We start from the raw sequence: 15,651 nt of genomic DNA, 5'->3' as shown, positions 1-15,651 counted from the left end.
GATGGAGAAATACTTAAATAGGTATTTAATTATTTTTTTTATACATTTTATCTGAGTGATCAAAATCTTGAAATTAAACTTTTGTTATCATACAAGAATTTCTTAATGTGATGTGAGTATTCTTAATGTTGGTTTAATTTTATGAGATGTTGTGGTGGGGGAGAGAGGGCCTAGTGTAGAAGTATTAGAAGGCCATGTTGTTTCCTTGCAGCCATCAAGACAGAGCCATGAAATGTAAATAAAGTAGAAAGGAATGGAGTAGGGGGATTGCACTGAGAAAGAGTGAATGGTCTTGCAGAACAACCGACAAGGTCATGTTTGGTTCTCTACAACTAGTAGTAATAGTACTCCCTTATTCTGCAGCAGTACCCTGCTCCAGGTTTAAATTATTGTCCTTCACAATAATTTCATCAATTTCTCTTATCAAATCTCCATTAATTCAACCTTTAGTCAAATATTGTCTCTTATATTTTCACATCAATTTTTTTTTATATTAAATATGGTGTTTTTTTTTTACTTATAAGCTAAATGACTATGAACCTTAAAATTGCACGAACAATATATGGATCGAGTAAATAGGAATCGGGGGAGGAATCGAACCTTCCGGCCGGCTAACCCGCGTTCCAACCAATCCGCCTCCATCCTCCACTCCCGGGTGGCCCACTTTTTTACATGATATTTGTTTTTAAACGTCCAAATTAACTTGTTTTTAATTTACTCCTTGATAATTTAGGTGTATTTACTCATCAACTAATAAGAACAAGTATGTTGAATACAAGTTAGTTGTGGGTACCAAATACAAGTTTACTTATATGACTTGTTCTCCTTGTTTGTTGGATAAATACCTCTAAATTATCAATGAGTAAATTATAAGTCACCTTAAAAAAAATTACACATTTTACTTAGGGCTGTACAAACACGTAGAAAGATGTATTCCTTGAATTACCTAAATCTGTTGTTTTAATGTGTAAAATCAAATCCTATCCATGTTAGTTAGTTAGTTATAGTTTGTTATAACTAAACTAATAGTTAGTTGGAAAAGTTAGTTAACCACTTCATTATGGTTAAGCTAACTTGCAACACAAGTTAAGAGATTAGTTAGGAGTTAGTTTCAATTTTTGTCTATATAAAGCTATTAGCACATAGCTTATTGTAACTCTCATTCACTCTTGTTTTCATTAATAAAATCTCTTATCTTTCTCCCACATTGATTCATCACATTCATCTTCTAGTTTCTTAGTTTTTCTTCTTCAACTGGTTTGTGCACTAACAAAATCTAATTAACTTAGAGATATTTACTTTGTCAAAACCTATGTTGGTATCCAGAGCCTTTAGGTTCCTTGTGTAGCATCACAAGATTCAGTTTCTTGGGTTGAATTCATCAACATTCAGTAGCAATGTCAGGTGGAAATGGTGGATTACCTAACAATCTTCCAATTCTTGATGGCAAGAATTGGGAAAGATGGCATAAACAGATGAAGTCTTTGTTTGGTTTTCAATATACACTAGAGGTAGTTACCACTGGGGTGCCTGCATTGCCTGCAAATGCCAATGCTGAGGCCAGAAACAATCACAAAGACATGAAGAAGAAGGATTGCAAGGCCATGTATGCAATCCAAGCTGCAGTGGATACTGCAAATTTTGATAAGATTTCCCATGCTGAGTCTGCAAAACAGGCTTGGGATATCTTAGCAACATACTATGAAGGTGGAGCACAGGTAAAGGGTGTGAAATTGCAATCCTACAGAAGACAATTTGAGCTATTGCAGATGGATAAGGCTGATTCCATTGGCTCTTATGTTTCAAAGGTTCAAGGGTTGGTTCATTCAATGAGGTCCTGTGGCGAAGAGATAACTGAAAGAATGATGGTGGAAAAGGTAATGAGAACTCTAATCCCTAGCTTTGATCATGTTGTAGTAGCTATTCAAACAGCTGGTCAAGTGCCTACCATGCAAATAGAAAATTTGGTTGGTACTCTTGAGGCACATGAATTAGTGATTAATGAAAGAAAGCAAGTACAAGAGACTGTACAAGCTTTCCAGGTTCAGTCATTCAAGAAACATGGTGGAAACAAGGGTAAAGGTAAAGACAAGTCCAAGAATTTTTCACAAAAACCAGGAAAATTTGATGCTAAATCTGAATCCTTCAAGAAAGGAGGAGGAACATCAAATACACAGAAAAAAGACAAAAGTCATATTCAATGCTATAATTGTGAAAAATGGGGGCATTATGCATCTGATTGTAGATCAAAGAAGGTGCAAGATAATGATGATGAAGCTAATTTTGTACAAGACAAAGAGGATAAAGGAGTTGTAACCTTCATGGCAGCTATATCTGATGAACTGTGTGAAACCAGTGGAGCATATGCTGCTAGGGTTAACTGTGTCAGTGGAGCATAGTTCTTGGATACAGGTTGTTCAAATCATATGACAGGTCATAGAGATTGGCTTATCAGGTTTGATCAATACAAGAAAAGCACAGTAAGACTAGCTGATAATAGTTCTATTCAGGCCATAGGAACAGGTGACATGGTAATCAAAAGAAGCAATGGAGATTCTGCAGTGATTGAAGAAGTCTTGTATGTGCCAGGTATGAGATGTAACTTGCTTAGTGTTGGTCAATTAATTGAAAAAGGTTTTTCAGTTATCATCAAGGATGAATATTTTGAGTTGTTTGATTCTACAAATGTGTTAGTGTTAAGAACACCTCTAGCTAAGAACAGGACATTCAAAACTATGATTAACACTACAACAATTGAATGCATGAAAGCTGTGACTGATGAGATGCAAAGTTGGATTTGGCACCTAAGATTTGGACACTTAAACTTTAGGTATCTCACTCAGCTAGTTAGCAAAGGGATGGTTACAGGCTTGCCAAGAATTAAAACACCAGATAAGTTATGTGATGGTTGCTTGATTGGCAAGCAATCTAGAAATACATTCAACAAATCACTACCAATGAGATCTTCAAGTGTGCTGGGAGTTGTCCATTCAGATGTATGTGGACCTTTTGATGTAAATTCTCTTGGTGGAAACAGATATTTTCTGACCTTTGTAGATGAATATAGCAGGAAAATTTGGTTGTATTTGCTAAAAACAAAGGATGAAGCATTTGAGATTTTCAAAAACTTCAAAGTACTTGTTGAAAAACAAAGTGGCAAAAGCATAAAAATTCTTAGGACTGATGGTGGAGGAGAGTACAATTCTAAGAATTTTGAGTCCTTTTGCACTAGTCATGGGATAGAACATGAAATCACTGCACCATATACTCCTCAGCATAATGGACTGGCAGAGAGGAGGAATAGAACTATACTAGACATGGCAAGGTGTATGGTCAAACACAAAGGATTGCCTAAGTCATTTTGGGGAGAGGCAGTGAATACTGCAGTATATGTGTTGAACAGGTGTCCAACAAAGAAATTGAAAGATAAAGTGCCTGAGGAGATATGGACTGGTAAGAAGCCTAGTGTGAGTCACTTTAAAGTGTTTGGTGCTCTATGTCATAAGTATGTACCTGAGGCAAAGAGAAACAAGTTGGATGATAGGAGTGAACCTATGATCCTAGTGGGTTATCATGTGACTGGTGCTTATAAATTGTACAATCCAACTTCAAAGAAGATGATATATAGCAGAGATGTTATAGTGGATGAAGCTAAGAGCTGGGATTGGATAGCTGGTAGTAGTACTAGCAGGCCACAGTTAAGCCAAATTTCTGATGATGAAACTGATGCAGTGGAGTCAAGTGATGAAATTGAAGAAACTGAAGCACTAGTAGTGGCTAATCAAGACAACAATGTCATCATAGATAATGAAATTGATGAAGCTACAGACAACAACAATGGCACCAGGAAATCAAATAGAACAAAGAAAGTACCTCCAAGAATACAAGACTGTATAACTGCAAATGACAATGAAGTAGATGAGGATGGTGATCTAGTACACTTTGCACTACTAGCAGGAGCAGAACCTATAAACTACCTTGAAGCTATGAGTAACTTGAAATGGAAGCAAGCCATGGAAGAAGAGTTGTGTGCCATTGAGAAAAATCAGACATGGCAATTGGTTAAACTTCCAACAGGTAAGAAAGCTATAGCAGTCAAGTGGGTGTTCAAATTGAAGCTTAATCCTGATGGTTCAGTAGCAAAACATAAAGCAAGGCTAGTTACTAGAGGTTTTTTGCAAAGAGAAGGTTTAGATTACTCAGAGGTTTTTTCACCTGTGGCAAGGATTGAGACTGTAAGGTTGGTTGTAGCTATAGCAAATGCAAACAGCTGGCCTATGTATCACTTGGATGTGAAATCTGCTTTTCTAAATGGTCCATTAGAAGAAGTGGTTTTTGTGACTCAACCACCTGGCTTTATGATTACAGGTAAAGAAAACATGGTATATAGGCTGAAGAAAGCTCTATATGGTTTGAAGCAAGCTCCAGAGCTTGGAACAAGAGAATTGATGGGTTTCTTGTGAAGCAAGGTTTCAGTAAGTGCAAGTCAGAATATGGTGTTTATGTGCAAAAATCAACATCAAGCATCATCCTTATATGCTTGTATGTTGATGATTTGTTGGTTACAGGTAGTGACTTGGCTGAGATTAAGAAATTCAAGTCTGACATGATGAATGAATTTGAGATGACAGACTTGGGAACAATTTCTTACTTCTTAGGAATTGAATTTTTGAATACTTCAAAAGGCTTAATGTTGCATCAAAGGAAGTATGCTGGTGAGATTTTGAAGAGATTCAACATGACAGATTGCACACCTGCTATAACACCCATGGCCCATGGAGACAAATCTCAAGCTAGAGAAAAATGAAAATGAAGATACTATAGATCCTACAATGTTCAAACAAATTGTTGGCTCATTGAGATATCTATGTAATAGCAGACCAAACATATGCTTTGCAGTAGGATTGGTGAGTAGATTTATGGAGGATCCTAGGCAATCACACATGAAGGCTGCTACTAGAATTCTAAGGTACATAGCAGGCACACTAGACTATGGAATTCTCTTTCCAAAGTCAGCAAAGAATACAAAGTTGGAGATTGTATGCTACTCAGATGCTGACTGGTGTGGTGACAAAGTGGATAGAAGAAGCACAACAGGTTACTTCTTCAAATTTTTGAAAGCTCCAGTTGCTTGGTGTTCAAGGAAGCAACCGGTAGTAGCTCTCTCTTCCTGTGAAGCAGAGTATATAGCTGGATCTTATGCAGCTTGTCAAGCCTTGTGGATGAGGTCAGTGTTGGAAGAATTAAAAATTGATGTGAAGAAACCAATTACATTGCAAATTGACAACCAATCTGCAATCAACTTAGCTAAAAATTCAGTGTTACATGGTAGAAGCAAGCACATAGAGGCTAGGTTTCATTTCTTAAGGGAGCAGGTAAATCAAGGGAGCTTGGAAGTTGTTCATTGTGCTACTGCTTCACAAATTGCTGATGTTATGACCAAGAGCTTGAAGATTGACAGGTTTCTGACTCTGAGAAATGAACTTGGAGTATTTCAACTTAGATCATGACGTATGGATTTGTTTTTAAGGGAGCATGTTGTTTTAATGTGTAAAATCAAATCCTATCCATGTTAGTTAGTTAGTTATAGTTTGTTATAACTAAACTAATAGTTAGTTGGAGAAGTTAGTTAACCACTTCATTATGGTTAAGCTAACTTGCAACACAAGTTAAGAGATTAGTTAGGAGTTAGTTTCAATTTTTGTCTATATAAAGCTATTAGCACATAGCTTATTGTAACTCTCATTCACTCTTGTTTTCATTAATAAAATCTCTTATCTTTCTCCCACATTGATTCATCACATTCATCTTCTAGTTTCTTAGTTTTTCTTCTTCAACTGGTTTGTGCACTAACAAAATCTAATTAACTTAGAGATATTTACTTTGTCAAAACCTATGTTGGTTCATTTTAAAGTAAAGAAAATTATTAACAAGTATACCTAAGACATTGTTTGAGTAATTACAGGAGGTGATTTTTGCATAAATTTCCTACACTTTTTATTTTTATTATTTTTAAGACAATGAATACATGATAATGGTTGGACCGACGATCAAAAAGTTTGGAAAAAGTATCGTGTGAGAACTGAGTTCAAGAATATTGACTGTACCCTGATTTATTTATCTGTAGCTGAACTTTATTACACAATATTTTCTTTTAGAATTGGTGGGTTAGGAAGAATAAATGTACTAGTAGTACAAAGAATACATTCCACTTCTTCTTTATTATTTATTATCAAGTAATTTATTGGTTAAAAAATTCACCTTAAACTTAAAACGAATAAGTGGAGTATGCGGGGTCCTAATCCAGAATACATAAAATACGATATTCCTATCAACTAAATTAAGTTCACCGCAATCAAACCCATATTCTTTTTAAGTGTGCGAGGAAGTGAATGATGGGTCACTCCTCCATAGCACTTGTCCTGTTCCCATGTGTCATACACTATCTTTAAGAGGGTTATATATGGGTGGGATTGAGTAGGATATGAACAAATCCAAAATCCAAACTATATACAGTAATTTGAATGAAAATTACTTTTTGCGCATCCTAAAAATTTTCACGAGTTTTCTGAAATTATCAAAATAATTTTTTCGCATTTTAGAATACAAACACTGTTTGAACCCTATTTTACCAGTGACAATTTTATTTAACTCAAACATAACGTTTGCGCCCCCATAAATGAAAATATTATGGAAAAAACAATTCGTAACATATTATTTTTTAAAAATAAAAATAAGAGTTAGAATATCTTTTACTTTTGTTGATTAATTAATAAACCATGTTATTGTATCGTCTATAGATATTTCAACTCAATTTATAAAAAAGTTAAAATTGTTAGATCGATCAAACGTTTTTAATAACTATAGTAATTTTATCTATTAAAACAACCATTTTTTTTTATACATATTAAAAAAAAAATCTTATTATCTCATTCAACCGACCATAATATTAATTTGCTAAAAAAAAAAAAAAAAAAAAAACCATAATGTCAATTCAATAACCTTATCTTAATTTAAGTTCTCAATTAAATTTGAAGGACATTTATTCAGGTAACGACTAGGGCCACATAAGTAAGGTTTACGATACTGACAAATGATAATACCGACCTAATTAGCCATTGATCGATTGTGAAGTAGAAAAATCATTGAACATCATTTAAGATTAAGTGCATGTCATGCATGATAATTAGTACAACGAAAAAGAACAAAACTTTATATAAGCACGATCCATATTTTTTTGTCGTCTTGTTCTTGTCACATTGTGGTGTGATCTATCAAATATAATGTCGATTATGTGGTGATTATTACAAAGCAGCTTATGATATTTGATCCTCCTTTTCCTTCTTAATTATCGTGGTAAGAGAAGTTCTTTTCTTTTTGGTATTTTCCATTAAATAGATGTGACGGCGTATAGAATATAGTAAGATTGAAGAAAAAATGATTGAGCCTTATTGTCAAAAAAAGAATAGGATCGAGCCTTTTATTTTTCCTGCTCAAGATTAAAGAGAATAATCCTTACTTCACTGTTTCTTTTCCGTTAATCCTTAATTTACCGCTCACCTCTGCTCAGATTCCGACCTCTATCTCGAAGTATTTACTCCATCTGTCTATCATTGTGAGTTCCTTTACCTCTATTTTATCCTCTTTAGATAATTTTGAGTTCTTTTTAAAACAATTTTCAATTCAAACTTTCAACTCTTTTATATTATAATATCTCTACCAATTAAGTTACCTTCACATTAACTTTACCAAATTATTTTAATGATTCTCACATGAAAAAGGGCTTGTGAAAAAGAAAAAGTAGAGATGATTGTTACACGAGTCCATAAAATGTGAGATTAAATGCAAAATGCTAGGGAAAACTTTTTTCATCCTCTATCATTTTGTTCGGAAATACACATTCAAAAATATATAATACGTGAATCCCTTATTCCACTTTTAATATTGTAGAAGTCAAACATTTACGCCTCCAAAATTTACAAATACATAAAAATAAAAAATAAAAACTTGATTTTGAATGACGTTTAGAGGTAAAAATAGATTGGACTGAGTTAGATTATGCAAAATCTAGCTAAATCTGACTTTTCAAAAAATTTAAGGCATAAGTTTGACATCTTGAAAGTTTGAGATATGATTTGCTTAAGATGGTATCTCTTCCCACCCCCAAGTTTCTTTTTTCGCGCAAAACACGCAGAAAACTTCGGAAAATATTTTCAAATTTACATTGAAAAAAATTCGAAAAATGTTTTCCAAAATTTTCTACACGAAAAGTGAAATTTGGGGTGAAAAGAGAAATCATATTTGCTTAATAGGTTTGGTCCCGATAATTTGGAGGCCCGTATCGAAAAATAAAAATTGACACAAGTAAATGAGTATTTCTTTTAGTCAGTAGCTAACTGGTGCATGATCAAGTAGTATTGAGGTACCTTACCCGTGTGTATATCTGTACATCATATTCGGCTGTTTTCATAAATTAAACATAAAATATTTTTCTTGTGTTTTCTTATATCTAAATAAAGTACTTGGAGTTGGAGCTTGGAACCATAAAAAAACAGAATTTTGTAGATAAAGTTAATACATGCATTGAACAAAACTGAGAACAAATATAGTCAGCCACTAAAATAAAGGTAATTGACTTATATATTCAGGAAATCACACTATGCAGGGGGAGATGATATTACCTGGACTAAGGATATGAGAAAGTCACTATAAAAAGGCTTAAATATTGCATTGAACAAACTGAGAACAAATAACCACAAAAATAGAGGTAAATGACATATTATTAGCATTTCATTTATTCAAAAAAAATATATGAAAATTTTCTTAGTTACAAGGGATTCTGACCTAGAATTACATCTAAAAAAAATGTACAAAATTATACACAAAGGGATAGCACCGAAATAATTGGACTGGAATTAGGGGCTAATAAGAATTGAACATGAAAGTACAGAAAGAAAGTAGCAATATCATAGTGTTCGATAAGGAGATGCAGCCTATGATGCAGCAGTTCGAGGGTATGGATAAGGTGGTGCAGCAATTCGGGGGATAAGGCGGTGCAGCATGTGGTGCATCAGTTTGGGGGTATGGACTAGGAAACGCGGCATATGGTGCCCCTGTTTGGGGGTATGCATAAGGTGGTGCATATCTTTTTGGGGGTATGGATAAGGAGGCGCAGCAATTTGGGGGAATCAAATTGCCTTCAAATGATGTTGCTCTTTTTTTTTTTTTTGAAACATGCGCGCCTGAAATTACAAATGCAGCTATATGATTTATGATTTGCTTGTGTGGAAAATCAAAATTGTCTTCATGTAAAAGAGACAGGATGCTTTGATTTATATCAGGTTTACTTGCAAGACAATCTTCGTGTTCATTATTTATTTAGTTGACAATGATAATTAATAATAATAATAATAATAAGTATATCTCCTAATTATTTAGTTGATTAGGACATGACTGGAAAAAATTTACTCCCTCCATCTCAAAATTATTGTCACAATTTGACTGTGTACACTATTCATACAAGCTACTTTGACCATATTTTCTTACTAATGTATAAAGATAAATATTAGCATATATATGAGATCTTGTTAGATTTGTCTCGATGGGTACTATCAAAATATCAATTTTTCATAATTTTTAATAATACACAACTAAAAATATTAATGATCAAAATTGTGCATCAACAAGTGTGCAATGGTAAAATGTGACAATTATTTTGGAATGGAGGGGTAAACAACATCAAAAACCATATTTCTTCTTTATTCTTTCTGCACTTTTATCAATGTTTTCTGTTTTAGTTACTGAGGATAGACCTCAAACCTATGTTGCATAGGTGCGGGTACGGTACCGGTATCCGGTACTGGTACCGGAACGTGATACGGCATTTTAAAAGAATTAAGGTACGGGTACGCTCGTATAGTTATTTTTAATGTAATTATATACTTAAAATAATAAAATTATATTCTTAAAACAAATAATTAAACATAGAAAATATAGCAAACTTTAAAAGTAGTTATCTTGTGGTTTACACGTTTAGGAAATTAGGAGTAGTAGTAAGACTATGCGGCTCTACTTTTAAAAATAAATAAAAAGGGAAGGAGACTGAATCGATTCTAATTTTAAACTAAAGTAAATCTTTATTAAAAAAAATAAACAAATAAAAAAAAGAATGAGATTGGAAAGTGTTGCAAAAAAAAAAAGAGAATTTCTTTTGATGAAATATGTACCACGTGTGTACCCTGAGAGTACCACGCGTGTACCAGCATGAAAAAACAAAAAAAAAAACTCGGTACTTTGAGGGTACGTACCATGAGAGTACCATACGCGTACCGATACCCGGTACGTATCCGGTACCGGTACTCTGTCTAAAACGGAGTACCCGTGCAACATAGCCTCAAACTATAAGGAGCAGACCTCAATACATTTTTTTCCCCTATCTATCATATTACTTACTTCAGATAATAAACTATACATGTGTTAATTAATAAAACAAACCTCTTCATTATTGTGTGGCTGCAAAAAATTAATCATTAAAAAATTAATTAATAAAACGAACGAAATTGAAGGCGGGAGAATATTGAATTTCTGTGTTGAAATCTTGAAGTTTTGGAGGGATTGTTTGAAGCATGGTTTGAATGTTCAGAGATTAGACTGAATCCTGCCTAAGGTTTTGAATCAATGAGTCATGAAAATGGTAAGTTATGGACATTGGGGAAGGGTTTATCAAAAGACAAATTAACTTGAACTCAAATTAGGACAAATATTTGAATAGAGTTGAAATCAAATCCCTGAACTCTGAAGATATGAGACAGAAGTTGCATAAATTTGTGATATGCTGAGATTTTGTTTTCTCTATTCATACACTTTGTTAAGCCAAATTAAGAAAACTTACTTCACAGACAGTGAAAACGACAACACCTTCCTTCACAGTTGACCGTTTTTTTTGCTCAGTTGAGTGGGCTTATTGGACTGGGCCGATGAAAAAATTATGGCCCATTACAACTAAAACCTCCAACAACTCACTCTCATTGGTTAATTTTAAAATTTGGCTCAAAGTACCAAAATAACCTGATTTTAAGGTAACAGAAGCCCTACAAATACGAGTATCTATCAGAAGACTCTTCACATCACAGTCACAAACCAACATGAGATCTCCATCGATGAACCATTTTTCTTCCTTGTTTACAACAAACATTGGTTCACCAACATCATGGTTCACTATATATGCTTCCTTCTCTTCATTTATGATGATTTTAAGAACTGTAATCAATGATCTCATTCCCTTAAGGCTTAGAACATTCATCATCTCAAAGCTACAATCTTTCTTCACAAATTACCAACCCAACAATCATCAAGTCTCACTTCAAATCTATCAACTTTGGGATGGAACTCCCAACAATCTTTTCCATGCAGCCAAAGAGTATCTCCCTACTAAAATATCCAACACTTACAAATCCCTCAAAGTAGGGAAACTATTCAATCAAAACAACATACTAGTAGCTTTTGATGGAAAGCAACCAGTGGTAGATGAATTTGAAGGTATCAAGATTAAATGGCTACTTGTTGAAAAAACCAAAAATCGTCCTTCAGGAAATACCAAAAGTGAACTTGATGAAATATATGATGGTGAAATGTATGTGTATCAGAATATGCCAAGAGAATATGAGGGGAATGGATTTGTGTTAAGTTTTGATGAGAAGCATAGAGATAAAGTAATGGAGAAGTATCTTCCACATGTTTTAAGTACTTATGAAACTATAAAAGCTGAGCAGAGGATTCTCAAGATACATTCAGGTGGAGGTGGTGGTTGGAGATCAAGTAATTTTAATCATCCAGCTTCATTTGATTCACTTGCTTTGGATCCTGATTTAAGGAAAACTATAACAGATGATTTAGATAGATTTTTGAGGAGGAAAAAGATCTATAAAAAAGTTGGTAAACCTTGGAAACGTGGTTATCTATTGTATGGTCCACCAGGAACAGGAAAATCTAGTCTTATTGTTGCTATAGCAAAATATTTGAAATTTGATGTCTATGATTTGGATCTAAGTTCTGTGATGTCTAACTCAGTACTCACTACAGTCTTGAGAGCGACATCTAACCGATCCATCATCGTCATTGAAGACATTGACTGCAACAAAGAGGTGCTCGATCGATCAAAATCTGCTGCTGACATGAATCCAGATATGGATCCAGTAGGCTCTTTCTTGGGGGTTAAGGTTTGTTGTTTTACTCCCTCTGATTCTCATATTAAATATTCTGCTAAGTACATTTACTTATGTCATAAATGTATTTACTTGTGTCAAATTATTTTTCGCATTACTTAGTGTCAAATGCATTAAGAGTCGTCAAGTTTCGTGTTTATAACGGTAAATCCTTAAGTTTTTTAGGTAAGAAATATGTCCTTTAAATTTTTTAGCTAATGAATAGGTCTTTGGGTTTCTAATTTGTTGCACCATCAACATTTTTATAATTGTAGGATGAGTAACGGTGCAGCAAGTTAGAAACTTAAAACATGTTTTGTTACTTGGAAAGTAAAAAAAACTTAACTGTTACATACACAAAATTTAGAAGTACATGACATGGTTAATTTCCTGCAGCAGATGGCTATGGGTGGTAGAGGTAGATCTGACAATTCTGGAAAGTTTACTCTATCAGGACTTCTTAACTATATGGATGGTTTGTGGGCATGTTGCGGGGAGGAACGAATTTTGATATTTACTACGAACCATAAAGACAAAATAGATCCAGCATTGTTGCGCCCTGGTCGCATGGACATGCATATTGAGTTGTCTTATCTTAAAGCCAAGGCATTCAGAATCTTAGCTTCTAATTATTTGGACATTGAAGAACATCACCACCCTTTCTTAGAACAAGTTGATGAACTATTGGATAAAATGGATGTCACCCCTGCATTAGTGGCAGAGCATTTGTTGAGAGGTGAAGATGCTGATGTTGCTCTCAAAACACTTATTAAACTTCTTCAAGGAATGGACATTTCAAGAGGGAATGAATGAAGACTATAGTCAGCAAGTATAGAGTCAAGTCTTCTCATTAGGGTCCTTACTAGTGAAAAACTAACATTAAAATTTCATTATTATGTCATTTAAATTTCATTATTATGTCATTTAAATTAAGCACTTGGTTGAGTAGATTTTAATATCCAATGACAATTTCAACTATCTAAATTACGACATTGGTCTTCTAGATATCAGGTTGCGTTTTTTTTTTTTTCTTCCCATATTTCATTTTATCTCATTGTTAAAAGTTCATGCTATCACAACACTATTTTGGCTATATATGTCAGCTACCATCTCTAATCAAGATTGTTGTACACTAATCCTCTTACTCTCCTAAATATACTAACGTGAGTATCAACATGGGTTTTTTGTGGCCTCTCTTTTGAGGGCAATCCCTCTATAGTTCAACATGGATTTAAAAATGGAATTTCATTTCAATTTAGGATGGCAAAAACTCACATTGACAATATGCTCACAAACACCATATGCTCATGTTTATTCTTTTAACCAATGCAGCACATAAATGTTTTCCCTCTTCATCAGTACTCCTCTGAGTTCATCAATACCACTTAAACATACCTTAAACAATAAACTGTGCACCATAATTCACATCAAAGATTCAAAGCACCAAAACCTAGTTGCAGACCTAGACTGATCATTCCTTTAGACTTAACTAGATCTTTCATCTTTGGTATATAATAATCTCAACAAAATCTCTGCACACAATATGTTCAATAGCAAAGTCCTACAAAATAATTATCATCCCAAGCAAACAATATAAGGCATTACTATAAGGCATTGCCCGAGAGAGAATCGTCCTACACACACATCTGATCCAACAAACGAATCAAACAAATACCTTGACACAGCATGTGCGTTTTTGGTTTGGCAATGGCAGAATCATAACCTGTACTATAATTTTGACAAAAACTATACTTCCGAGTCTCAAAATAATATCAAACTCACAATCAATTCAAACATGCACAAAGCAACTAAAGGCCGTGTAAATATTCATTCATCTCAGATGTTAATATCATGACATTTATCTCTCTAAACTTGTCCTCCAAAAGTTTCATATTATCCATCCAAACCACACACCCCTATACCTATGCCTTAGCATCTTCAAACAACTTTTCCTTCTCAAACAAGCAACCCAATTGATTTTCACTAAACCATAAATACAAAACATTACTGATTGTCTGGTTCTAACACAAATCAGCCACATGTTCAAAGACTAACAAAATAGCAAAGGTTAGAACTTGAAACACAAATACAACTTCATGACACTAAGCAAGTGTTTGTTTTAGCGTTTAGAAAGCCTGCAAACACGCATTGTTTTGACACACCAAATCCCAGCTTCTCATTTTCCGCGTTTAAGAGGCTCCAGACACACAACTGCGGCAGCCCACCACGCAACCAAACACGCTATAAAACTTTGTTTGGATCATCGGTCAAATTGGCAGGTGAACCACTGTAATTCTGGCAAAGGCCTACACTTTGAAACTTCACTAAATCTTCGAACATAAACTAAGTAGTATGACTTGGCAAAACCCCTTTAGCTTCAAGAAACCTATACATATACCAAGACCCAACAGACCTATAAGGCTTCCATTTCTCACACAAAACCTCCATTTGTGAAGGTGAAGGCAAACCCTTAAGACCATACAATTTTTCCACACCTCTTCTCACAACAAGATCACCAACAGGCAAAACATCAGGACGATGAAGTGTAAAAATCATAAACATATGAACAGACCAAGGTCCAATTCCTTTAACCGAAGTTAATTTCTCATACAACATTTCATCATCCATTTCAATAATCGATGAATCCGACAAAAAACCATTAGCGTATTTCGTCGAAAGATCATGAATGTAGGTTGATTTTGGTCCTGAGATTCCGACTTCACGAAGCTGAGTTGGGGTAAGGGATAGAACCGCGTTTGGGAGAATTGAAGATTGTGAATCAAAGAGAGAAATGAAACGGTTTTCGATTGATGATGAAGCTTTGTTTGACAGTTGTTGGGAAATTAGGGTTTTGATGAGAGAAAAGAAAGGCGTGATTTTGTTTGAGAATTGGGGAGAAGGGAAGGTGTTGATTATGGTTGAGAGGAGTGGATCGGCGGCACGGAGGTGGTTGAGGGCGGTTTCGAGTTCTCCGGTTGATGATAATGGTTTTGCGATTGGTGGTGGTGATGATGAAGGTGAAAGAATTGGTTTTTTGGTGGTGAGTTTTGGGATTTTTTTGGCGGGGAAAGGGATTTTTGAAGAGTTTAGGGTTTTGATTTGGGGTTGTGGATTGTTGTTGGAAATGGAATTGGATTTGGTTTGGGATCGAGTTCGTTTCATGGTTTTGGGGGTGAAGAAATTATGATGTTTCTGATTTAGGGTTTGGTGATTGGTTTGCATATATATATATATATATATATAGGGGGAGTTGGGTCTAAATTAGCAAGGTGCACCTTTTGAGTTGGGCAAAAATACCCATTTTTTAATTTTTTGGAAGAATAGAGCAACAGGGGCATTTCTGTAATTTTACGCAACAGTACACGCGCCCCCACTTCTTTTTCCCCCCCAGGACACGTGGCAGCGTGTTAGTGGACAAGATCAGCGCGCGTGCATCACACGCGCCGAC

The 15,651-nt window shown here is 34.6% G+C and overlaps 2 protein-coding genes and 1 long non-coding RNA gene across 4 annotated transcripts; 2 read left to right on the top strand and 1 right to left on the bottom strand.

Moving 5' to 3' along the window:
• Positions 1–7,379: 7,379 nt before the first annotated feature.
• On the top strand, positions 7,380–9,211 carry LOC123910331. The gene is made up of 3 exons (XR_006810191.1): positions 7,380–7,615; positions 8,649–8,767; positions 8,888–9,211. It is a non-coding gene; the product is annotated as an uncharacterized LOC123910331 (long non-coding RNA).
• Positions 9,212–10,540: 1,329 nt separating this feature from the next.
• On the top strand, positions 10,541–13,132 carry LOC123910328 (AAA-ATPase At3g50940-like). Of its 2 annotated transcripts, none has more exons than XM_045961426.1 (2): positions 10,541–12,218; positions 12,603–13,132. In XM_045961426.1, the coding sequence occupies exons 1-2, from the start codon at positions 11,145–11,147 to the stop codon at positions 13,014–13,016; spliced, it is 1,488 nt and encodes a 495-aa protein (XP_045817382.1). In that variant the 5' UTR covers positions 10,541–11,144; the 3' UTR covers positions 13,017–13,132. The 2 variants fall into 2 exon arrangements, with proteins under 2 accessions (XP_045817382.1, XP_045817381.1); XM_045961425.1 differs by having other exon boundaries at positions 12,600–13,132.
• Positions 13,133–13,749: 617 nt separating this feature from the next.
• Positions 13,750–15,410, bottom strand: LOC123910330 (alkylbase DNA glycosidase-like protein mag2). The gene has a single exon (XM_045961427.1). The coding sequence runs from the start codon at positions 15,363–15,365 to the stop codon at positions 14,547–14,549; it is 819 nt and encodes a 272-aa protein (XP_045817383.1). The 5' UTR covers positions 15,366–15,410; the 3' UTR covers positions 13,750–14,546.
• Positions 15,411–15,651: the final 241 nt, after the last annotated feature.

This window comes from Trifolium pratense, linkage group LG2, assembly GCF_020283565.1.
Source record: "Trifolium pratense cultivar HEN17-A07 linkage group LG2, ARS_RC_1.1, whole genome shotgun sequence".
Classification (NCBI taxonomy): Eukaryota; Viridiplantae; Streptophyta; class Magnoliopsida; order Fabales; family Fabaceae; genus Trifolium; species Trifolium pratense.
This window is presented reverse-complemented; position numbering and strand designations above follow the sequence as displayed.